Source organism: Chelonoidis abingdonii, chromosome 1, assembly GCF_003597395.2.
Source record: "Chelonoidis abingdonii isolate Lonesome George chromosome 1, CheloAbing_2.0, whole genome shotgun sequence".
Taxonomy (NCBI): domain Eukaryota; kingdom Metazoa; phylum Chordata; order Testudines; family Testudinidae; genus Chelonoidis; species Chelonoidis abingdonii.
The window spans coordinates 127119696-127146581 of record NC_133769.1 but is presented as its reverse complement, the minus strand read 5'-3'; the positions used below and the strand labels follow the sequence as shown (position 1 = coordinate 127146581).

Genomic DNA, 26886 nt, shown 5'->3' with positions numbered 1-26886 from the left:
CTGGGTTGCAGAGAGAGGCAGCGGGTCCAGACCCAACCTTGCCAATGATGAGTGGCTGATACTGCAGTCTGCCCCAGTGAGTGGGGGCTAGTTGGTGACTGGCAGTAGCCTATGACTGAGGCAAGGTAGGGATAGGGGGGTGGGGGGTCTCCAGGAAGGGGAAACCCTGACACTAAGGGGTGTACTGCCAGTGGGTAGCACCCCAGATAAAGGGGCACTGGAGTCCCAGATGGGACATTGGGCCCAAGCAGCAGCGGGATACCAGCCTGCAGACGGTGCTCCAAGGGTGGCAGAGCTAATTATGGGAAGAAACCAGCAGGAGGCACCACAGGAGTGATCCCTGCACCGCTACACCCGTCCTCCACCTTATTCATCCCAAATACACTTCTGGTCAAAGCTAATAGGACAAGATCATCTTGGAGCTCAATACCTCTGCCATATTTATTCCCAAACAACAATCTTTATTAAGGTTAAGTACCTTAAGGGCTCCTTTTCCCCTCCCAAACTTTCTCTATCTTGTCAGGTTTTATAATGTAAACTCTTTGAGGTAAGGATTTTTTTTATTACACATTTGTAAAGCGTCTAGCCCAATGGGGCCCTGATCTCAGCAGGGGCCTCTGTGATCTGTAACAGCGATAATTTGTACAAAAGCGCTGTAAGATAATTATTTTAACATAACAATTAAAAGCCAGAAACAGAGTTAAGGTTACACTTAGAAAAAACAAAGCATTTAAAAGTCTGGAAATTCACAGTTAGAGAGAGACAACTTTCCATCTAATCAATTTTAAAAAATGAGACAAAAGTATTTTCAGTATTAACCTGAAGACCAGAAATCAAACTTGATCTAGAGACTAAGCAGGCCTGGTTACATTTTAGATCTTTCTGTGTGTAGCTGTTTGTGCAGATTTTGCCTCAATTTTTGTGCATATGAGTTCTTAGGCTAAATTTCTCAAACTTGAGTGCTTAAAGTTAGGAAATTAACCCCAAATTTAGGCACATCAGTAAAAGTGGCCTAATTTCCAGAGGTGGTGAGCACTTGCAGCTCCTACTGACTTTGTGGGAGATGTCTGTTCAGCAGTTCGGTAATAATGTCATGATTTCCAGATGTGCCTTACTATGAATTTAACTTTATGTACCCACATTTGACTATTTTAGCTTATGCATCTTATGTAAAAACTTGAGTATCATCTTTATACCCTAGGATCTGTATGTACCACACAGAGAGAGGTAGAAATAGATACACAGAAAGATTTAAAATTAAGTATTTTTAGTGCTTGGGAAACCAGTACAGCACAGATTACAGCAGTACAACCAACTTCCCCTCATGATTGAGCCTTAATGTATCAGAATAAATTCTAGAGGCAAAAGGATAACTCATAATCCCTGGCCCTTTCTGTGTGATCACATGTCCAAGAGAAACTAGGCTGAAATCACTAACTCTGAACAGCTATCAGATGATAACAACTTTCAGTCTCTACTGAATAGAGTTGGATTCAACACCACAGAAATCAATGGCAACACCATGGAAATCAATGGCAAATTATTGCTTTGCAGATTACTGAGTCCTGGATTCACGCAGTCTCTGTGCGGAAAAAAAGGAGAAACACACACACTATAAAACATATGGAGGACATTAACCATCAAATTCTAGCATGAACGAAGACGGTGCAGTTGTCAAAGCATTAAATATTTCACAAATCTAAAGAAAAGTGATATTGCAAAACAGCAAAAGTAGATTTTAGAATTAAAGTTCGTTTATTGTATGTGAGCCATGTATAGGAACATATAGAATCAAAGGAAATACTACTAAGGGAGCAGATAGGAAGGATGGTTACAGCTGTGGATTGGAACTTGAAAGTCCTGGGTTCAGTTCCTGGCCCTGTTGCAGTTCTTCCTGTGACCTTGCATAAGCCAGTAAATCTCTCTGTAGTTCATTTTCCCTTCTCATCCCCTTTGTCTGTCTTTTCACTTTAGCTCACACACACCTAGCACAATGGATTAAAAATATTACTACCAAATGCAGAAGTCCTATCACATCACTGAGCATCCACTCTTCTGTTGGGCAAGGATACTGTTCATGATAATAGGTATCTTAATTAGTATATCTGATACATCTACTATGGACTATGTTTTCGTTCCCCTTTTGTATTTACTTTCTGTGACTATCAATCAGAACCAATTCATTTAAAATGTGAATATTAACAGAAAATACTGTACAGGATTTACAGTCGAGTAGTCCGATTTGATGAGTAAAATTAAGAGGCTCTTGTCCTTTGAAAATGCAAATTATGAATATTTTTGACATATTTAGAGAATTGTCACCAGACCCTGAAGCAGTGCTGTCCTAGTCTAGTATTTTCCAGCTGTAAATACTTTCAAATACATTTTATCCACTCTGCTCACACAAAAAAAGCACAATTAGGTGCTCTGTAAAATAAATTTAATCATTGATTAAACATAACTAATCAACATGAGCAACATGCAGTTTAACCTCACATTTACCTTGAAACATACCTTCAGAGTAGTAACAGTTATGCAACTAGTGTCAAAGTCAGATTCAGGACTTACAATTTATCAGACCACTTTGTTTATTAGCAAACTGCTTTCCTAATACACCCAGATAATGTGAGCACCATGTAAGACTCAAACTATCTTATTTATACAGATAAAAGGGCGCAAATTTAACAAGTTAACAAAAGGAAGCAGAATCTGATAAGTTTACCAGGGCTAGACATGCATATCTTATTTCCTTTCTAACTATTACTGATCTCCTGTTAATGTTCCACCATTAGCTTAAGTGGACCCATTATTTCGTACCTTAATGTTTCTCTTCCTAACAACTATATTTCAACATTTCTTATTTTTGGTTAAAGGAACATACAGCATTTCTTTAATCCATTCTATTTTTACAATATAATTCATTCTACTTTCACACTAGCATAGATTGCATCTAAGGGTTGTCTACGCTTAAAATGCTGTGCTGATGCAGCTGTGTCACTATAGTTGGCGACAGGAGCGGCTCTACCATTTTTGCAGCCCCAAGCAAAAAAAGAAGGGAAAAAAAAATCCACCTGGACTGTGCCGCCCCAAGAATGGACCGAATGCCGCCCCTTAGCATGTGCCACCCCAGGCACGTGCTTCCTCCGCTGGTACTTGGAGCTGACTCTGGTCGGTGATTCCTCATAGTTTGAAGGTGATAGACAGTTATCAGTGCTGGATCTGCAAGTGGCTAACGAGACTGATCCACAGATCTTGTCATCGTTGGGGCAAACATTTCCCAGTGAAAAGGGCAAATCTGGCTTTTTGAGTCAGGCTGCACCAGTGCATTTTCAATGTCAGCTTTCTGTGACAGAGGGCTGCAGAGGTAAAAGGAAGATTGCACCACTGTAGTGTTTCAATCTTGACTTTAGCAAAGCTTTTGATTAGGTCTCCCATAGTATTCTTGCGAGCAAATTAAAAAAGTATGGATTGGATGAATGGACTATAAGGTGGATAGAAAGCTGGCTAGATTGTTGTGATCAATGGCTCAATGTCTAGTTGGCAGCCAGTATCAAGTGGAGTGCCCCAGGGGTTGGTCCTGGGACCGGTTTTGTTCAACCTCTTTATCAATGATCTGGATGATGGGATGGATTGCATCCTCAGCAAGTTCTCAGATGACACTAAGATGTGGAGAGAGGTAGATATGCTGAAGGGTAGGGATAGGGTCCAGAGTGACCTAGACAAATTGGAGGATTGGGCCAAAAGAAATCTGATGAGGTTCAACAAGGACAAGTGCAGAGTCCTGCACTTAGGACAGAAGAATCCCATGCACTGCTACAGGCTGGGGACTGACTGGCTAAGTGACAGTTCTGCAGAAAAAAACCTGGGGATTACAGGGTGACTACAGTGGACAAGAAGCTGGATATGAGTGAGCAGTGTCCCCTCATTGCCAAGAAGGCCAACGGCATATCCGCGGGGCTGCCATTAGTAGGATGCCATTGCCAGCAGATTGAGGGAAGTGATTATTCCCTTCTATTCGGCACTGGTCAGGCCACACCTGGAGTATTGCGTCCAGTTTTGTGCCCCCCCACACACACACACTACAGGAGGGATGTGGACAAATTGAAGGGAGTCCCGCGGAGGACAATGAAAATGATTAGGGGGCTGGGGCACATGACTTAGGAGGAGAGGCTGAGGGAACTGGGGTTATTTAGTCTGCAGAAAAGAAGAGAGGGGGTGGGATTTCATAGCAACTACCTGAAGGGGGGTTCCAAAGAGTATAGAGCTAGGCTGTTCTCAGTGGTGGCAGATGACAGAACAAGGAGCAATGGTATCATGTTGCAGTGGGTGAAGTTTAGGTTGGATATTAGGAAAAACTATTTCACTAGGAGGGTGGTGAAGCACTGGAATGGGTTACCTACGGAGGTGGTGGAATCTCCATCCTTAGAGGTTTTTAAGGCCTGGCTTGACAAAACCCGAGCTGGGATGATTTAATTGGGGTTGGTCCTGCTTTGAGCAGGGGTTTGGACTAGATGACCTCCTGAGGTCCCTTCCAACCCTAATATTCTACAAAGACACTACCTATACCAACAGAAGGGCTTCTCCTGTCAGTGTAAGTAATACACCTCCTGGAGAGCCCGTAGTTATGTTGATGGGAGAAGCCCTTCCATCGACAAAGCACTGTCTACATTGGGAGTTAGGTTAGTATAACTGAGTCACTCAGGGGTGTGCATCTTCCTCACCCCTGGGCGATGTAATTATACCGATATAAGTTAGTAGTCTAGACCAAGCCTGAAGGACAAATGTTGGCAGATGGGGCTAAAGAGAATCTTCACTGATTTGATGTTAATATTTGTACTGCACACTAAAAAGAGAATGTTGCTTTAAATACTATATTTAATTTTAAAAAATGGAATGTAGAAAGATTTACTGGAAGTTATAGTCTATGATCACATACTGTTTTTCCCCCAGGACCCCTGCCTCATTCATTGCACAGTATGGATGGTGATAACTGAATTACCAGCTGTTCTATAGTTCAGCATGTTTCCACAGACTTTATTGATTGCACACTATTCAAACCGTGCTCTGAAGATAAAATTATTAATCTCTTCATGAGCTCTCCTGTGGCGCTCATCACTATAGTATCTGAGTGCTTCACAAATATTAAATTTATCTTAACTTGCCTGGGAGGTGAGGAAGGGAAGGTGGTATTCCCCATCTACAAAATAGGTAACTTTGAGTATGTCCACACTTAAAATGCTACAATGTAGACCTACCTATGCCAATGGGAGAATCACTCCCATCAGTGTAGGTAATCCACCTCCCCAAGCTGTCAACTGAAGAATTCTTCCATTGACCTAGTGCTGTTTATACCGGGGGTTAGGTATTTTTCACATGCCTAACAGACGAAGCTATACCAAAGTAAATTCCTAGTATAGACCAGGACTGAGGCAAGAAAGATTAAGGTCAAAAGTTTCCACTACTTTGGATGCCCAATCTGACATGCCTAGGGCCTGATTTTTCAGAGTACTTTATACATTTAATTAAAAGCTCTGATTGACTTCAGATGCAGCTCTGTGTGCTCAGCACTTCTGCAAACCAGGCCTTGGCATATTGTGTCAGGCATCCAGAAAATGATGAACATGCAATTAATAACCACATGTGAAAAGTTTGGTTTAAGTGACTTGCCCAGCATCACATAAGAATTGTGAAGAGGCAGGAAACAATTTCATCTCTCCAGAGCATCATTTCTCTTTCCGCAGTCCCCTGCCTCATTCACTACAAACCTTCCAACTTCTGCCACAAATGAAACAGGGTTCCTATAGGCAATAGCCTTCTTCACTGCACAATCCTGATTCACCCCAAATAGCTACGTCATGTGCACTGAATGAAGCAGAATGTCGGCGACCTTAACAGGTGGTGCTACCAGCCCAGCCTATAACTATACACAGCACTTTGGATTTTTAGACTAGTAATAGTTTTGTCCTCAGGAGCAGATCTTTTAATTATTTGCAATAACTTTAAGTGAAATAATCCTACAAAAACAGGAGAAAGGACAATATATTCTTTTATTTTGTTTACCTAAGTAATAACAAAGGAAGCAGTTTGGAGGATTACCATAGTTAGCAGTTTTGCCTAAATAAGGACTGCAGGACTGAGCCCTTAAAAAAACTGAACAAGCCACAAAACAAGTGGAAAGTAATATTAAACCCCACAGGAAAAAGACGAGTCCTTGTTAATTAGTGACTGTGTAATGACTTTGTCTCATACCTATAAATAGGATTTTTGCCGCTGTATAATCTGAGAAGTACAAGAGTAAACAGTTTTCCACTTGACTGACTGAAAGTTACTCACAATTTGTCAGAGATCAACAGAGATTGTTCCATGGCAGTCACATTGGCTATTCTCAGTTACTAATGTCTTTAAACTGCAAGAATGATGGTAATGCTAGGCAGCTATTCGGCTCTTCTTAACGAGATCAAACTCCCATTGACTTCAAAAGAAGATGTATCTAAATAAGGAATGCCGGATCAGACCCAATCTCAGTAAACAATTATACTTTTATAATGAAGGGTATTACTCTGATGTGCATGTAAATATTATTCATCTAGGTGAGGTTTGCAACATAAAACCTAAAATATGTAGTCATCTCAATGTACCAGTTCAAAGGCCTGACCCTGCAACTATTATTACTGGCATGAGCAATCCTTATTTATGCATGTAGCCTCATTGAAAGCCAATGGGACAACACAGATAGGGAGCCAAAATACTGAGTCCCACAAGAGTGACACTTCTGTATTGATAAAAGGTAAATTCTCACTTGGGAACTGATTCTGCAAAACCTCATACAGGCAAGTAGTCTTGATGGGAGTAGTTCCATGAATGTGTATGGAGTACAGATTATTTGAACAAGGAGGGGGCTGTGTTGAGGAACGAGCCAGATCATGCATCAAATGCTTTGGGAACATGGCACACAGAGGGTAGTTTAGTGGCTAAGGCTTTGGACAATGACTTAAGAGATCTAGGTTCAATTCCCAGATAGTCCCAGAAGACATCTGTGGCATCAGTTAATTACTCAATCTGCCTCACTTCCTGCTACCCCCAGTCAAGAGCAAAGGAGACTTTTAATCATAACCTCAATTTGTTTCCAGTAAGAATTGAAATGAGGGGCTCTAAGCACACCTTACCCTAAATATAAAACTGAATGATTCTTGAGTTTCCATGTAAAACAAAGGCCTCCTTATTTTAGTTAATACTTTCACAATACAGACAAATTACCTGTCATGGGTTTAACATGATACCCTGTCACCAAAATTAACAGGAGCAAATGCACACAGGGAAAATGTAAAGTTTCATTTTCTGTGGCACAATCACTTGACTATTTTGGTATATTTTTCTATTTATAATTTCCAATGCAATCATCCCCATTAGCTTCCTGTCTCCAGAAGCAACAACTTCTGTTATTTGGCAAGTTTCTTCCTTTCAAAGAAACAACTTTGCAATAATCAGTATGCTTAGGGCTAATTGGAGTAAGTGGAGGAGCCACCAAAAGTTGGTGTCTATAAACAGTCTGAGGGAAATGGCTAAATATTAAGGTTAAATTTGAAAGTTGTAGCACCAGTGCTGTCATCAAACCAGGTGTTGGTTTATAAAACTGAAAAGTCATATAACAAATTATTTCCCATATCACCTATCCAGGCACCCCTCAAAAAGTAGTCATCCAAACAAGGAACTGGAAGCCTGTAGAATACAGGGGATGAAAAGGAACCTGCATTTGGAAAGATTAGCATTGTCTGTTGCAGATTGAAGCATTTTCTAATTTATTATCCCCTCAATAGCATGGGACAAAATCCTCTGCAGCTGCTTGGCTGTAATTGCTAGCTCTGCATTAAAGAAGGAGCTCCTGTCATCCCTAGCCAGTGAACTGATATTAACATATACCCCCTTTTATCACCCGAGATTGGTTATTGTCCCTGAAAGCCTCAGAGGATCAGAATCTGATTTTCAGGAATTAAATCATTGGTAAAGATTTTGTTATTGTGGCAGACAGGACCTAAAGTAATTGCATCCTAGACTGGCTCCAGTATAAGGTTTCAGAAAGTCAAATTACCTCCAAAAATCATTCAAGGATGCAGTGCTTAATTTGTGCCAGGGGTTGCCAGGGCTTGGCAGTTCATAGCCCTGGTATCTCTGGGCTTGCCACATCAGTTATGAAAGCAAAAAAAAAAAAAATTGGTTAAGCCCCTGCACCTAATTGCTTGAGCCCAGGCATCTCTTTCATTACAAATTAAGCGCTGCAAGGATTATGTCATAAAAAACAATTCAGTATACTGAAAAGAGTTACTTGACATTCAAACATGATTTGTTCTGGCACTCATTACAGAAAGAGGGCATTTTGGAGGGAAACTGACTGCTACTCTCTCTTACCTTCCATTTGCTACTAAGATGACAGGAAGAAAGCCAGATGATGGGGGGCATAGGTGCTGGAACTAATGATGCTGGAGGTGCTGCTGCCCCTTCTGGCTTGAAGTGGTTTCCATCATATATGGGGTTTACAGTTTGGTTAAATGGCTCCCAGCACCCCCACTATACAAATTGTTCCAGCACCCCTAAGAAATGGATGGAAGAGGGAGAAAAGAAAGAAGTCAGGCTATATATTCCCAAAAATCATGTGATTAATCAATGGATGGGAGTGGTTTTCAAGGCACCGCAGATCCACCTTGTACCTAGTTTCAAACCAGACTCATTGGAAAATCCCCTGATTAGCAGGACCCTGGTCCTTCAATGGGTGCTAACTGCAGCATTCCCCGTTCCCGTTGCAGCTGGAGAAGGTGAAATGTACACTTTGATTAGACAGGGCTCTGGAGATGCACAGACATGAACAAAAAAAAAACCCAGCAGACTCTCCACATGTTCTGCATAATAAAGTTCACAGGAAAGGTCTCCTTGCAGCTTTGATTCCAAAACTGGGGGAGTTGCTCAGTGCTTACAGATCTCCCCTTCGAATACCCGGAAGCACATTCGGGTGTCTCAGGCACATCTTGGAATCAACAAGCCAGGGGAGTATGAGGGTATTTTTCTTTGTTAGGGGCCAAAAGGCATCACTGGAGCGTGGCATGATCCCGGAGTACAGCCAAGCCCGCAACAGCCAGAGAAGTGAGAGCGCCCGTTGCGCTTTCCCGGGAGACACCTCGATGTTGGTTTTATTTGTATAAAAAAAGAAACATCGTTAGTCCTTTAGCCCTCCCCCACTGCCCACACAGGATCCCAAAGGAACCAAACCACCAGCCCCACCAAAAAAAAAACTTTTCACAGCAGAAGGGTCTAGCCAACCCCCCACTAGTTAAAGACGCTATGTGTTTGTATCTGAACTCTTGTGGCGGGGGTGTAAAGATCAATATTTGAGTGTGATAAATTAAGTTCGGCTATTTCAAGGGCGGGGGGCTGGACACGGAGCCCGCTACTCTCTGCTCGCCTGTTCCTGGCTGCCCCCGGGCATGGGGCAGGGAGGCTGGGTACCTGAAGCTGGTGACTGCGGTCTGGTTGCTCCTCCACGCTTTGCCCTGCTGCAGCAGCACCCCGTGCATGACCTCCTTCTCGTCGGGCAGCCGGTACACGGGGAAGATGTAGAGCCAGCAAAGGACAAAGACACACAAGGCACTGGCTCCCCCCACGGGCAACCGGGTCCGGGGACACTTACACACCGACCCCGCCGCCGCCATCCTCCTCCGCCTGCCCCGGCAGATCGTCCTCCGGGCCGGGCTGCAGTCACTCATCAGTCCCGGCGAGCGGCCGCAGGAGCGCCAGAGCTCCCCATGCAACAGACACAGAGCCGCCACGATGGTGAGCCGGCTCCCCGGGGGACTCCCCGCCGGCCGGCCGGCTGCTCTAGGGCCGGGGGCCATCCTGAAGGCCAGCGGCGGATGCCATCGCAGCCCGGCTAGCCGGGGGAGCGGCTGCCCGCTGCTCGCAGCTCCAGCCGGGGAGCGGCAGGGCTCAGCCGCTTCCTCTCTCGGTACCGGCTACTGCTGCTGCTGCCTCCCTTCCTCACAGTCATTTGGTCCTCTGCTCGCCCCCCTTTCCGCCCGCCAGGCACACAGCACCCGGGGAGCTGTCACTGCAGCGAGTCCTTGTACATTTCCACTCCGGGGCTTCCCTCCTGCTCCCCAAATCCGATGGGAACAAAGGGCTGCCCCTCCCCCCTCGCCCCAGGAGCTGTCAGCAACCTTCTCCTGCACCCCTGAGAACGGGGAGATGGGGGGAGGGACGCGACACGACAGCAGGGTGACCGGAAATCAGGGTTTTGTTTCCCCTCCCGCAAGGAAAAAAAAATCAGCGCCTTCTGGGTTGGAGCTGGCAGCAGGTTTCGCTTTTTTGCTCGCCTTCAGTAAAGGGGGGTGAGGGGATCAGGCTGAGCCAGGCAATGGCCGGAGACTTACACGATACCCCTACCCCCAAAGTCCCCGCCCACCCCTCCACCCCCCAGCTGCTGTGACACTGCATCAGGCACACGCACAAAGCAGCCTCCTTTCCTCCACTCGCCCCGCAGAGGGTTCCCAGCGCGCCGAGCTAAGAGCCCCGCAGAGATCGCGCCACCCGTCCCCCACCCCCCAAATATCGGTCCACCCTGCAGCCTCCCTACACCGCTGTTCCCCAGGGTCTTCCCCCCTGAATCGCCTCGGCAGGACCCCCCCCCCACACACACATACACAGTACATAACTCCCCACCCTCACTCCCCAGCACACCCAAACAAACCCAGGCTCTCCCTAGTCTGACCCGTACAGGCGATTCCCATCCAAGCCTGCCTCGCCCCCATCCTAAATCACCCGGCAGGATGCCACTCACACCACCTTATCACAGTGCCCAGGACAGGATTCCCGCCCTATCCCCAATCACCCACCCTGCTAACCCCGGGATCTCACTGGCACACAGGGACATGGCTCCAGTGCATGCCCCCCGCCGCCCTGTTCCCCATGCTCCCAGCAGTAAATGACGCCCCGCCGGCAGGATCCTGGATCCAGGCTCGCTTTCTCACACACTCCCTCCTCCTCTTATATACTGCACCCAGATGTGCAAGCAGCTGGAATCCGGCCGGACACAGACACCAGCCTCATGGCGCAAAGCCTTTGCTGCGACCATTTCTACTCATTGCTTATATTGGGAAAACACGTTCCCCCATTAAACCCTCAATCCCGAACCCCTTTTAAAATGTCAGCCGGGGCCATTCTTATACAGGGGTCTCGCCCGAATAGCGTCCATCCTTCCCAGCCACCAGAGTACCGCCAAGTGAGAAAAGCCCAGCATCACACCTCCCATCCAGCTCCTCATTCTGTATCGCTCTTCAGCACGCCCTTGCGGCTGACTTGTCTAGCTGCATACAGCTAAATTGTCAGCATACTGTGCTCCAGGGCTAGAGCTAGCCGTGAAGAATGACAAAATATAGGACAGAGACTCGATTTCATGTGGATTAGCCTGGTCATTCCTCTTCCCCCCTCCCACACACACACGTTTTTACCCCTTTCCAATGCTAGCCCGTTTGATACCTGGAGGGGCACACTCTTTTTTTACCTCACAGATCACTCTCACTTTGAAGACAAGCTACACTAGCCAGCCAAAGCATACCGGTTGTGCAGGGACTGTTACTAGCAACCTGAGACTCTCTTAGTTATTTACCTCCCACAAACTGTCAGCCACTAGGAATTAGACTGACTCCACCATCTCCATCTCACATATGCCACTGTATGGGAGCTAGATGATAGTGTTTTGCGGTCAATGCTGAGGTCTGCTAGATTAAAAACGACTATCCTAAACGGGGGTTGGTTTGCCAATCTCTGACATCATAGCCACTATAAAGATATTTTTGGATGATACAGCATATTAAGCTAGTGGCATTCGGAAACCTGAATTAAGGACTGTATCTAAGAGGCAACTGCACTCTCTTAATTAACTTCTCTAAGTTTTTCATACAATTGTGTTTGATCTTTAGAGGCAAAGCACTTTTATCAAGGCACACTATTTTGCTGTTCCGTTAGGACAGTTGTCAGTGTATTTTAAAATAGTTTTGATAAATTGTAAAATAAATACAATTTTTACTTACATGTTAGTATATGCTGAGTTACAGTATCATCAGTCTCTTTAATAACATGTTGTAAGGACTTAGTGTCTTCAGACTTAAACACTTTTGTGTGTTAGCCAAAAGTTGCCTGACAAATGCTAGAACTACATGAATGCCTCCACCAGGTTCATCCCATTTAACAAATGAATAATGTTTCAAAGCACTCAAAACCTCAAATACTGAAGATAAGCCACATCAGAGCAGGGTTGCTTTGCTTACCAGCAAGCATTTGATCTGCAGTACAAGCTGGATATGACTCCGAATCAACAAGAAGATCTAGTAATCCTGCCTCTCCCAAAAAATTCCCACTACATGCAATAAAACAGCACAGGATGTGAAAACCACTCAGGTGAATCACATTGGTATCAAGTTCATTGCAGAGATCGATTTCGCTTGCTGAGCAACAGCATAGAGCTTCTGACATTACTTTACATTCCAGGACTGTAGTATAGACTGTGGCCATGGCAGCTTGTTTGGCATCCACAGTAGATACATATGCAACTGCTGGGTAGGTGTTCTTTGTTGCAAGTTTCTGGTTGAAACCAGTCCAGAAAGGTGGACAATATCAACCTCATTTGATATTGGTAGGATATCACAAGGTAGTAGTCTTAAAAGACACCAGAAGAGATCTCTGATAGTGTTCATTTGTCAGTGACAAGAGTTTATTTTCTCAAGTACTTTTTCATAACAAGTCAGTTCTGGACATGGGCTAGGTTTTTCAGATACTGCAGACTGGATAAGACACTGATTGCCCAGGGAGAGTAATTGACATTTCTTTCCCATGCTTCAGAAATATTTCTTGTGAAGCTGGACTAACTGCAGACTGTTCTTGAAATACCACCCTAGCCATTGATTGGAAGGTATTCTTTCCATCAATGGTCTCTACCTCTACTTTATGTCTCTATCATCTCCTTAATGGATGAGATTTCCACCAGCATGAATTGATACAATTCTATTTGGAATGAATATATCTCACTGGAGTCTTTCTACTTCTGTTTTTTTGCAGCAGTAGTGATGAACCACCTCAACTCATAATTGATGCAGAATTCATGAAGGCATAGTATGTCAATTAAACCATGTGACCCAAACTCATGGCATAGCTGTGCAGCAAGGCTTATGTACAGCAGCTTGATAATTTTGGAAATATTAAATACTCTGCAGCTGAGAGGCACCTTCTTTGAATGTCTTCTGGAGGAGGCTACTCATTGCTGGCTGAATTATGTGCCTCATTATCTAACCACTAAGGGAAAAACTCCTTTACCAACTGGCTCACAAAAGTAACTGACCTCTAAACTACAATCACCTTTGGACAATGTTCTGAGACTATTGTTTTGCCTATTTCAGACCAATAATTATAGAAAACTTGTTCACTTGAAAGCTGTTCTTCAGACTCACTCACCAGAAGAGCATTCACAAAAGTTTAGATGACTTAAGTTTCTGTTTCAGGTTACTAGCAATTTGGATAGTGTCAGCTAATGTTATTGCACTACATAGGACAATGGTAGACTTGCCTTATCCATGCTGTGCATGGAATTAAATTACAGAACCATATTCTTTTTCTAATCTTGCCTGTAATTTGTTACAGGCACAGCTTGCAATTTCTGCATCTGAGGGAAGCAGGGTTTTATATCTTTGTAGCAGTTTGGACAGGAGAAGAGCTTTATTATTATACATAAGACCATTATCTCTCTCTTAAATCAGCTGATAAAATGCAATGTATTGTTGCCATTAAGTAGATTCATTTTAATGATGTAGGGAAAAAAAAGTATATTGAATGATAAACTGCATCCTTTGCAATCACAGCTTCCACAGATGTTCTGCACATGTCATCATCTCCTCTCCTAGATCAGTTGCTCTCTCAAATGCTTCTATTTTGTCAAGTTTCTCATCTTGTGTTCAATACAACTCTGACGTGCCAAATGGGACTTGTGTGTATATTTCTGAAACAATCCCTGTGATAGAGTATTGGTGGCATGCCATCTCAACTAGAAAGCTCATTCAATAGCCACTAGTACAATTCATCTCTCCTGGCTACTGCTGCCAGCATCACAGAATTCTGTCCAGCGCTGGTGGCTTTTGACAGTTTTGCATTCTTGCAATTTTCTTGACAAATAAGCAAATTTTTCAAGGTTTGTGAAGACTATTCTTCTCTGATAAAAGCTTTAGAGGACTTGTATCCTCAATATCTTCACATAGTGTACCTTGTGTAGAGGTAACATTCCCAAAGTATATTGTTAGATCTACATATTAGTATTAACATTGCCACTTTGTTTAGTGGGCATTTTGACTGTAACCCAGTATGAACCTGGGTATCATCATCTCTAATATTAATATCAACCTGTGCATAAGTGACACTGAATTAAAAAGCTAATTTCTAGAATATTTCAAAGGCTAGTACTGCATACATAGGCAACAACAAGTTAAAACCTTCTACCAGGTAAACTAGATGCTACATTATATGTACAAAAACTTACAAATGGAGAAGCATTACATTAGGAATTCTCATGCATTTATATCTATTCACTGTGCAGTACAAACTATGGGCATGTTACATACTGCTACTAGTGTACAACTATCAGTGAGAGACTGATCTGGTCAGAACATTTCAATTGAAAATATAGAAAACTATAATAGTCACTTGTTAGATACTTTGACAATTAAGAATATGCAATGTGAAAACATTTAATGTTAGTATACTGCAAAATGTTATTTGCCATTTTTGCCACCTGCTAAACACTTTCATCATTTCTGGAGAAAAAAAATCTTGCCCATGCAGAATCTATAAAAATCTTTTAATACATTTTCATTTGGTAGTTTTGACCAATAAAACACCCTATTAAGGTACTGAATTTCACAGTAAAATCTGTAGTCCTAATCATGTTGCAGTGTTTCTTGAACTGTGCAAAAAAACAAACAAACAAAAAAGATGACACTCATTTTGGATACCATTGTTTCACCTCACCTACAGGCTAACAACATCACTTGTCAGTTCCACAGCATACGTCATCTAAATGAACATAAAATAAGCTTTCTAAAGATTCATGATGTGGGTGTGTACAAGGTGGCTACATTGAACTCCAGAAATATGGCCCTTTTTGGAGAACTGCTATGTGTCTATGAGAACAATAGTATCCTGCCAGTTTCCAGGCTCCTCACAGTGTGACCCCTACTTTGTGGGAGTGGAGTTGGTTTAAAAGATCTTGGCATGAATTTCGAAAAGGTTGCAAGTGATTGCAGGTAGTATCCTAAGCCCATGTTTAGGTACCTTAGCTCGCTCTCTCTCTCTCCCTCGCTCTCTCTCTCTCGCTCTCTCTCTCTCACACACACACACAAAAAGGATGGGGGCTTTTCCCCTCAGCTTCCATGCTGGAATGTAAATCTTCAGCAATATAAGTGCACCCAGATCTGCTTGCCTAATAAAAGAACTTGCTTTATGCAATGACCTCTTGATGTCTACTCTTTAGCGTTCAAGTAGTAGAGCAGGGCTGGCCCACAACATTTTGGCACCTGAGGGGGGGAGCTCAAATGACGCTCCCAGGCCTGTTGCTTGGGCCAAAACTTTGAAAGGTCTCAATTCTGCCTTCTTCCTGTTCTACTCCTCTCATGGTACTGCTCTGCTACCTATCCCAGTAAAGGAGAACTAACAACTTAAAATGCCTTGTTCAAAAATTTTAAGTAACACTTAACTTTCAAACAGCAAATGTACCTTTTCTTGTCTGCATAGTAAACAGTGGCATTTTTATCTGTTTGAATAATCAAAGTGGTGCTTTCCATGCTTCTTGGTTGCAAAGATTTGAACTGCTTCCTGAAGGTCCACAGTCTGGGCCAGCTAATGCTCGATTGAGATGGTTGCAAGGCTGACCAGCCTCTCCTGTGTCATTGTGGAGCGTAGATGTGTTTTTATTAACTTCAGCTTGGAGAAGCTGCGTTCTCCACTGGCAACTGTTACAGGAAGTGTTAGAAGTATGTGCAGAGCAACAAAAGCATTTGAAAAGAAGGTGGTCATCTGATTTGTGCACATATATTTCAGAACAGCCTTTGGAGTTGATCCTGCTGAAATGTATCTTGAAAGGGCTTTGAGTTCATCACCTACATCACTCACATCAATATTGTGCATGTCATCATGTGTCAACACTGTCTCTAGTATCCTGCACTGCTGGTGTAGGTCTTCTTCAGGTATAATGAGGAATTATGGAACATCATACAACATCTCAAATATATTGCTGTGTTCCTTAACCTACGTGAAACATTCTTCAACTGACTGTATTGCACAATCTAACACCTGGTTAAAGAATTCAACTTTGAATTGTTGTTTGGAGTCTCTTATGGGATTATCCCGTGCCTCGTAATCAAAATGTCTTCTTCTTCAGTGACTGGATGTGGAAGCTGCTGCATGTACATGATCCTGGAGGGGGTACCTGAAAAGGATTTCATCTGCATGAAGTGCCGCCTGATAGAGCTGATCGAAGGAAAGATCCGAGGACTGGAGATGCAGGTGGAAACTTTGGTTGAGTTTAGAAGGGGGTTCAAGCAGATGATGGAACACAGACATGAGGGGGCTGAAGGGATAAGCTCAGACGTGCAGATGGAAGCAGGACCAAAGAATTCTGAGGAGAGATTGCTGGGTGAGGAAAGTGGACAGTGGAAGCATGTGACTAAGAGAACCAGGCAGAGGAAAAGACGGGCCAGTGAAGGAGAAATAGAACTCAGGAACAGGTTTGCAGAGTTGGAAAATGAAGAAGGGGCATTATCGCCTCCACTTGACTTTCCCATCATGTGGCACTCAGTGGTTCAGTGTCAGAGAGGATGTTCCCAGATGTTCTGCTTCAAAATTTGCCATCGATGAGTTGATGCAGAGAAAAATACATAGATGCTTTGAATTACATTAAAAAATTCAGCAGCCTCACTAGAAGCTGATGCTGCATCACTGACCACCAAGTTCAATGAATGAGAACTGCATGGGACAAAAAAAGCTTGAGGGTTTAACTCTCGGATCCGTGTCTGCACTCCTCTGTTCTTTCCTCTCATGTTGGCACCATTATCGTAGCCCTGACCTCTCATGTCAGCTATCGCAATTCCCATATCTTCCAGCTTTTAAGAAGCACATTTGTCATACCAGCTCCTGTAGTATCATCAATGTCAATAAATTCTAGAAAATGCTCTCTGACAGTCACCATTGCAGGGACATTTTCACTAGGTTCTGTTGTTTGTTACAAAACGCACCATTAAAGTCATTTGTTCGTATGGCTGATGTCAGGTGTGCAGTCCAGAATAACAGAGTAATATATCTTGCTGACTTCAGATCTGCCACAATCTTCTGTTTGACTTTTGTTGCCAGTAACTGTATGATCTCATTTTGAATTGTTTTTTCCAAGGTAGTGGTGTGTGTACATTTCTTGGGTGGTGACTCTTCTTAGATGCTCCTGGAGTACAGCATCAAACTCAGCCATCAGCTCCACAATTTTAAGGAAGTTTCCATTGTTTGGCACATACAGCTGATCTGAAGTGCCACAGTGCTAGGTTTTGGGTAGCAAGCATTCTCACAATGGCAATGAGCCTTTTCAGAACATTTTGCCAGTAAAGAGACTCTGATGCAATCTTCTCTTGATGCTGATCATCTATGGTGGCCTTTAACCTTAGTCTCATCTCAAGCTCTTTCCACCTATGGAATGCTCTCTAGTGATTTGCTGCCTTCTCATGGCATGCCAGATTTCTAGCCAGATTTTTCCAGTCCTTTGTTCCTGGAAATTAGACTGGAAGAGTTTGCAACAAAAACAGTATGCAGCATTCAGGGTTTTGAGTACATAAGCCATGGCCTCTCCACTTTGTCATCATTGGGGATTTCACACCAGTAATGTGTTAGATGGAAACTTCTGTTTTAATTGTCTTTGGGGAACATGAAGTTTTTCACTTGCTGTGGCCCATGCAGTACAAGGAATTCCCTCAGGCTACTGCTCAAATGGGTCCACAGTCCTGGATCATCTAGATTTAAGGAGCTAAACTCAGCAGCAGCTGTTTCTTTCACCTCCACCACACTCTTCTCTGATCTCTTTTCTTCAGGAAGGTGCATGCTTACATCCATTTGAGATGGAGATATAGATGCTGAAGTAGCTTCCAGGTCACCTGCACTCTCACCAACTGGGAGATCAGGCATCTCCTCATCACTCACATCCTCACTGGGGCCAGAAGGCTCACCACGAATATTTGTGTCTAAGTATCTCAGGAGAGGTCCTTTCTGCTTAGACAGAAAAGCTTCCTTTGCTTTTTCTTTTTATGAATGCTGCCCCACAGGGACATTCTCTTCTTTCAGTTATGACTGCTGTTCTGTGCCAGCTATAGTGGCTCTCAGTTGAAGGGGACAAATAAGCAGGCTGGTAGCAGGGCCTGAGTGAGAGAAGATACCAGCGTCTTAAGGGCCTAACTGGCTCCTACTACTTCAGTTGACTGCCTGTTCTCCTCAGGGAAGCAGCAGGAAACAGGAAGCTCCCTGAGAAGCTATTGTTAATCAGTCCAGGCTCCTGGGGATGCTAGAAAGGTACATAAGAGGCTCCTCCTCCTCTCTCTCCCTGCAGCTCCTGCTGCTTTCTGTTATTCCTTCTTACCTTTTCTCCTGTCTGCCTGTTATGTCTCTTGTGCCCTCCTTCCTCCCGCACAGCACTCCACCATCTCTGTGCATCTAGAGCAGAGAAAATACATATGCACCAGTAGCAGACACAATTTTCTACACCCTGGGTGCTAATGGCGCCCCCAGTCTGGCGCTTGAAGTGGCCGCCTCATGGTAAGGTCAGCCCTGTAGTAGAGGATTAATTATTTTTATTTATTTTTAGGGATTTTTGCCTAACAAACTGATGGGGCAAAACTGCTAGTGTTCAGTATATAACTGTATCCCTTGAAATGTGTTTAGAGGATTTATAGGTGCTGTGAATATGTATCCCGTCTAAGTATTCAGCAGCTAAATATTCAGATCTCTTCATCTAAAACAATACCTTGTTGTGATGGATGAATTTTTGCATTATATTACCATTAAGTGTTCTTGGTTTGAATGGTTCCTGTATTCCTTGCCCTTTAATTACTAATTTACTCCAATAAATTGCCTTCTTAGAAATAGCTTTGCTACTACAAGGCATACAAATATATTTGTGACCACACAAAGTCTTGTTGGGAGATTCTACCAACTCTTCCTCTGTCAGATTTCTCTGCACAGAGCTGCAAAAACTGCTTAAAGATGTGTATTCAGACGGATAACACATTCAAAGGCCTTGCTATGACAGACATTAATATATAATCCTCTTGGAGAGGAAGAATTACAATTACAGCCAAGTACAATATTAAACAAGTGTACCAGTATTTATGGTAACATTTTCAGCTGCAGGGAGGTAAGGAAGAAACACACACAGTACAATATGGTAAAATGAGGGAAAGGAGCAAAAGATCTTTAAAGAAAGCATTCTCTAAAAGGTCTGACCTTGCAGCATTTAACCATAAATTAATAGGAGTTTTGCCTGCATTGGTGCTGTAAGATCAGTCACTAAATGTCAGGCTAAGTCTGTCATATAGATTCAATTTTTGCTTCCCTTACTCTCAAAAGTCATCTTACTGAAGGAACATAAGTATATAATAGAAAATGCTCTAGTGCCTTCATACTGAAGGGTTGGGTTTAGCTTTCTACTTAGGGAGGTTGTTAAATTCTTTAGTTATCCCTGAAATCAATCTCATATATGGATTATTTTAAGGAGCACTGTCAAAAGTCACATACTTGACATTCCACAGAAAAGCAGAAGCATAGACTCATAGGGTTGAAAGGGACCTCAGGAGGTCATCTAGTCCAACCCCCTGCTCAAAGCAGGACCTAATCCTCAACTAAATCATCACAGCCAGGGTTTTGTCAGTCCTGACCTTAAAAACCTCTAAAGAAGGAGATTCTACCACCTCCCTAGGTAATCCATTCCAGTGCTTCATCATTCTCCTAGTGAAAATTTTTTTCCTAATAGCCAACATAAACCTCCCCCACTGCAACTTGAGACCATTACTCCTTATTCTACCATCTGTTATCAATGAGAACAGTCTAGATCCATCCTCTTTGGAAACTCCTTTCAGGAAGTTGAAAGCAGCTATCAAATCCCCCATCATTCTTCTCTTCTGAAGACTAAATAAGCCCAGTTCCCTCAGCCTCTCTTCATAAGTCATGTGCTCCAGCCCCCTAATCATTTTTGTTGCCCTCCGCTGGACTCTTTCTAATTTTTCCACATCCTTCTTGTAGTATGGGGCCCAAACCTGGACACATCACAATCTACTTCAGGATGGGCTTGCTTCATCCAATGCCAAATAGAGGGGAAATGACCCACGCCCCTGCAACCTTGCTGCTGGCAATGCTCCTACTTATACAGCCCAAAATGCCGTAAATCTTCTTGGCAACAAGGGCACACTGTTGACTCATATCCAGTTTCCCGTCCCCTATAACCCCTAGGTCCTTTTCTGTAGAACTGCTGCTCAGCCAATTGATCCCCAGTCTGTAGCAGTGCATGGGATTCTTCAGTCCTAAGTGCAGGACTCTGCACTTCTCCTTGTTGAACCTCATCAGATTTCTTCTGGCCCAGTCCTCTAATTTGTCTAGGTCCCTCTGGACCCTATCCCTGCCCTCCAGCATATCTACCACTCCTCCCAGTTTAGTGTCATCTGCAAACTTGCTGAGGGTGCAGTCCACGCCATCCTCCAGATCATTAATGAAGATATTGAACAAAACCAGCACCAGGACCAACCCTTGGGGCACTATGCTTGATAGCAGCTGCCAGTGGTTATATGGAGATACCCCTATCTCAAAGAACTGGAGGGGACCTTCAGAGGGCATTGAGTCCAGTCCCCTGCCTCCATAGCAGTACCAAGTACCATCCCTAACAGATTTTTGCCCTAGATCCCTAAATGGCCCCCTCAGGGATCAAGATCACAACCCTGGGTTTAACAGGCTAATGTTCAAACCACTGAGCTATCTCTACCCATTAAGCCCAGCAATCTAGCCAGCTTTCTATCCACCTTATAGTCCAATCATCCAGCCCATACCGCTAACTTGCTCGCAAGAATACTGTGGGAGACCATAGCAAAAGCTTTGCTAAAGTCAAGGAATAACATGTCCACTGCTTTTCCCTCATGCACAGAGCCAGTTATCTCATCATAGAAGGCAATTAGGTTAGTCAGACATGACTTGCCCTTGGTGAATCCATGCTGACTGTTCCTGATCACTTTCCTATCCTCAAAGTACTTCAAAATTGATTCCTTAAGGACCTACTCCATGATTTTTCCAGGGGCTGAGGTGCAGGGGTGGCTCTAGACATTTTGCCGCCCCAAGCACAGCGTCATGCTGCGGGGGGCACTCTACCAGTCACCAGTCCCACGGGTCTGGCGGACCTCCCACAGGCGTGCCTGCGAAGGGTCCACTGGTCCCACGGCTTCAGTGGAGCCGCGGGACCAGCGGACCCTTCACAGGCATGCCGCTGAAGGCTGCCTGTCTGCTGCCCTCCCAGTGACCAGCAGAGCGCCCCCGGTGGCTTGCCGGCCCAAGCACACGCTTGGCGTGCTGGGGCCTGGAGACACCCCTGCTGAGGTGAGGTTGACTGGCCCGTAGTTCCCCAGATCCTCCTTCTTCCCTTTTTTAAAGATGGGCATTACATTAGCCTTTTTCCAGTCATCCGGGACCTAGCCAGATCACCATGAGATTTCAAAGATAATGGCCAAGGGCTCTGCAATCACATCCGCCAACTCCTTTAGCACCATCGGATGCAGTGCATCTGGCCCCATTGACTTGTGCTCATTCAGCTTTTCTAAATAGTCCTGAACCACTTCTTTCTCCACAGAGGGCTGGTTACCTCCTCCCCATACTGTGCAGTAGTCTGGGAGCTGACCTTGTTCATGAAGACAGAGGCAAAAAAATCATTGCGTACATTAGCTTTTTCCAGATCCTCTGTTCACTAGGTATGCCTCCCTCATTCAGGTAAGGGGCCCAGCACATTCCTTGACTTCTTCTTGTTGCTAACATACCTGAAGAAACCCTTCTTGTTACTCTCAACATCTCTTGCTAGCTGCAACTCCAAGTGTGATTTGGTCTTCCTGATTTCACTACTGCATGCCTGAGCAATATTTTTACACTCCTCCCTGGTCATTTGTCCAATCTTCTACTTCTTGTAAGCTTCTTTTTCGTGTTTAAGATCAGCAGGGATTTCCCTGTTAAGCCAAGCTGGTCGTCTGCCATATTTACTATTCTTTCTACACATTGGGATGGGTTTTTTTTCCTGCAACCTCAATAAGGATTCTTTAAAATACAGCTAGCTCTCCTGGACTCCTTTCCCTTTCATGTTATTCTCCCACAGGATCCTGCCCATCAGTTCCCTGAGAGAGTCAAAGTCTGCTTTTCTAAAGTCCAGGGTTCGTGTTCTGCTGCTCTCCTTTCTTCCTTGTCTTAGGATCCTGAACTTGACCATCTCACGGTCACTGCCTCCCAGGATCCCATCCACCTTTGCTTCCCCTACTAATTCTTCCCTGTTTTTGAGCAGCAGGTCACACAGAGCAATTTTTAAAAATATACAACTAAGAATGCAAACTTTTGACTTTTTCACCTTAACTTTTATGTTGCACCACGGAGGTTTACAGAACCTGAAATCTTCATGGAGAACTTCTGTTCTCCAACACTGTCTCCCTAGGTCTCCAGCCCTGGGGTGTTTGCTCTGGGTTTAACATATTCCAAAAAGGCTGTGTAAAATGCATATGTATGAGAGCTTGCATGCCATCAGGGCATAGCGTTGGGCTGAGAAGTGGGATTCTTGTCTCACTCCCTGCCTTGTACACTAACAAACTCACTTTGAAATCCAACATAGAATCACTCACAATGCAGACATCCAAATCTGCCATATCACTTTCAAAACAACAGGTTTAATACATTTGATTTAAAACACCATCTCTCCCACTGCAATTATGACTGTAGGCAATATCTCTTCATCTAGATAGGGTCTGAGTTAACTGGATGGGTGCTTTGTGAGCGGACAGAAAATTAATTTGTTGTAGAGCCGTGGAATCTGAGCATGTGTTCAGGTGCTAAGGTACATGACCGGAGGTTGGCCTGGATATTAATGTGTACTTAAATGGAGATTTCCCTTCTTTTTTTTTTTTTTAAACAGATGGTGTAGTTGAAAATCCACTGGAAAATCTTTAATTTTGAGTTAATAATGTGTGTGTATGTTAAAGTATATTGGACCCTTGTGTATCTTAAATTGCAATTTGTCACCCATTTCCCTTATTTACAAAGGTTTTAGAGAAGCATGATACACTGAGGATAACACAAGAAAACATCTGGCCTTGGAACCAGTGGGGGTGTCTGCGAAGGAGGTATAATTATTATATATCCCAAAGAGTATGACCTTAAGCACATTAGGGGCAGCAAGAGAGGAATCTGATTTCAGCCCACCAGCTGCCACTGCAATATTTATTACATTAATTTGCAGAGCACTGAAGGCTGGAAGAGACATTTCCTCCAAACAAAGAGATCATTTGCAAATAATAGTTATAAACTCAAAGACGGACACCACACAAACACTTACTGTACTGGTGGTAAGACATATTTATTCCAGTTCTCCAGGAAGACTATTCCCTTAAAAAAAATTGCTGTCATACTCATACTGTTAAGAACTGGAATGGTCAAACCCTTACGTGAGTAGTCCTTACTGACAAAAACAGGCTGCATCGAAGTCAGTGGGATCCCTCTCAAAGATAAGCACTACATACATGAGTATGTGTTTGAAGACTTGGGTGCTGTTTTTGTACAAGGTACTTAACATGTACCGTTACACCCAAGCTACTATGGTTGTACTATGACATAGATCCTATCCATTACTTACTGTAGTAATAGATGTATAAACTTAAAAAGCCTACCATAAACACACATGAGCTTTGCCTTAGCGAGAAGTAGGCGGCTATTTTACTAGTGGAGCTACTTTTCCCTTCGGGAGGCAGATGGCTTCTGACCTCATGTCTGACATTAAATGAGATTTCAGTCTCTGTTCACTATAGTTGCTATCATCGAGACATCATTCATAATTTAGCATTGTTTAAGAGTGTCTGTTCATGTGAAGGTCATGTTTGATTTAGATGAATGAATGTATTATATTCCCTTCTAAAAGACCAGGATGCAGCTTACTGTGAAAAAGCCAGGAGGAGCTCATTTGCATTGTGGTTGTATCTTTTATGCAATGAATGAACTCTAGTAGTCATTACAGAGAGATATGACTTTTCATAAAGGACTTAGAGGTTCCCTCACTGTTCCTCAGACTGGTGGACAGGTGATTGCATCGTGACCAGTAGCTTTGTGTTAAAGGCCATGCACTATTTTCTTCTATGGTCAAACCCAGAGCAGAAGTCTGCAACGATCTCAGTGTGTTTAAATATGAGGGGTTTCAGCCACAATTCCCCACCCAAAGAAGGGTTTGAGCCTCTGTGTAGCAAGTAGGACTGCAACTTTCAAATCCCATAGACCCTAAGGATCTATGGAAAGAATACCACGGCTGTGCACTGAATTGGCCATGTCCCCGTGGGGCAGCTCCAGTGCCAACAGCCAAGATGGAAGGGAAGCCACACTCTCTCCCAGCCTCTTCCTGTCCTATCAAATCAGTAGACAGAAGGGCTCCCTTCCCCCCAAACTGCTGATGGTGCATTTTAGGGTTTTCCCTTTCCCCAGCTACTGCCAGTCTGGGGCTGGTGAAGAGGGAAGGACTGCTAGGACTCCCCGCTGTCCCTCTTCCTTCCACCCTCCATTGCTAATACAGCAAATTAATATAAACACACACATACACACATCTAAGATGGAGGCCGGGGTAGATCAGGGTATTCTGCCTCTTTCTGGACATCTGTCAGCAACTTTTTTCTCCAGTGGTAGAGGACTATGTTTCTGGAGAAGAATGTTCTACATTCTCTCCCTATCACATCTATGAATTTCACATGGCCAAGGTATGAAGCACAGTCAGGACAACTAGACGTAGCTGAATAGTACAAAACACGATTACTACAAACTGCATTTGTTGTACAACCTATGGGGTCATATCCACTCTGCACCAATACTGGGACAAATGCTAAGTATGGTATTTCTGAACAGGTTCACAGCTGCACAAAGTTCCTCAAAACCACACAGATGAGTATTTGTCTGAAAAATCATATGTTTGTCATTCGCTACTTTTCTGTTCAAAAAGTGTCTGCCATCCATTCACAGACAATCCAAAGACTGGAATTTGTTCCTATTCATCAAATGGTTTATACCTACAGATAGATACAGTAACTGTAAAAGTTTGGCTTGATTTACAAGTGAGGCTACAAGGGGACTACACATTTAAATTATATATGGTGAAAAATATTCAGTGCTACCAGCTTTAGTGACAACTGTGAAGTCTCAGCTGGCCACAGCTTTTACAATATTTGTTTTCCCGCCTCCATATATATTATATATAAAAATATATTTTATACACATAAAATACACACACAAATATGTACATATATTTAAATACATACCGTAAGTGGCATCAACTGTGCATATTTATTTATTTAAATTAAAATAAATAAAGATGCTTCTACAAATGTCTAGATGCCCTGACGTTTAATTCATACTACAACAAAACCCCAAAAGCATTAAAATAATTATTCAGAAAGGAGCTCTAATTTAGGATTTGATTCAGCCTACCCAGTCAAGTTCAGGTAATCTGGTTTGTGTACAACCACTAGGTTCTGTGTTTCTTCTAAAATCCGTATTACAAGGAAGTGAGTCTTTGCTTGGCACTAGGTATTTAGGGATTGTTCACTTTGAAATAATAGTAATAAAACATTGGAAGGTCAATTAGGAAAAGGACACCTAAGAGGACTCCTTCCCTCACAAGATGCCGAGTCACAACACAATTACCTAGTGAAATAAGACAGAAGAGTTACATCAGGATATTCACTGGCTGTCCAGGGATTCTGAGGCATCCAAAAATTCTGTAGTATTGGCCCAAAACATGGCAGTATCATTACTGCAAACTTTAGTGTCATGGGCCAATAGTAAAGTACTTCTATAGTGTTTTGCTGAACTTCAGTCTGTCTATTAGAGGCTTTGGAGAGTTAATTATTTCTTTCATGGATATCATTCAGTAGCGGTGATCACTCTGTTCCTACCCAGATGAGATAGCATTTGGACTCCACCCACTCTACTTCAGTTCTGGAAATATATTTTGTTCAGGCCTGTCTGCACTTTCAACACTTTCTCTGAAGGAACACAGCTAATTTTTCCACTCTGTTGTACAGGTAGTTGTACAGAAAGGCTTTCCAAATGTTTTCAAGACAAAGAAATGAGATGCTTCTCCTTTGAAAAGGAAAGAGGAAGACGGATTGCTTTGTCTTACAAAACACCAGTCTGTAAAGTCGGTCACATGATAAAGCTGAGACAAGAAGAGGCAAATTTCACAAATCATTAATTAGACCAGCTGGTGGTATAAAAGTCTAATAAACAACATAAGTCTGTTGGGAAAATAAATATCAACAAATCCTTTTTGGAGACACAATATACATTTCAATGTATGTATAGATTTGTGGGAGATGTAATATCAGCAAACAGCTTTTTCCATATATATAATTGCTGCTGCAGACATACCACACACAAATAATCATTCTGGGTCAGGATCAGCTAAGGAAGAGTTGATGACATATGAGAATGGAAGCTAATCGCAAAATCTTTAGCCCAGTAATAAATAGGCATCTGCTTTTTTTGCCCCCAAGATCAGTGGTTCAA

General features: G+C 43.2%; 1 protein-coding gene across 1 annotated transcript in view; it reads right to left on the bottom strand.

The window, feature by feature from the left end:
• The window catches only part of ST8SIA1 (ST8 alpha-N-acetyl-neuraminide alpha-2,8-sialyltransferase 1), a 187622-nt gene extending 177738 nt beyond the window's left edge, over nt 1-9884 (bottom strand). Inside the window, exon 1 of the mRNA XM_032798337.2 lies at nt 9499-9884. Coding sequence (XP_032654228.1) covers nt 9499-9884 — 386 coding nt within the window. The remainder of the gene's footprint in view (nt 1-9498) is intronic.
• Between the last annotated feature and the right edge of the window lie 17002 nt (nt 9885-26886).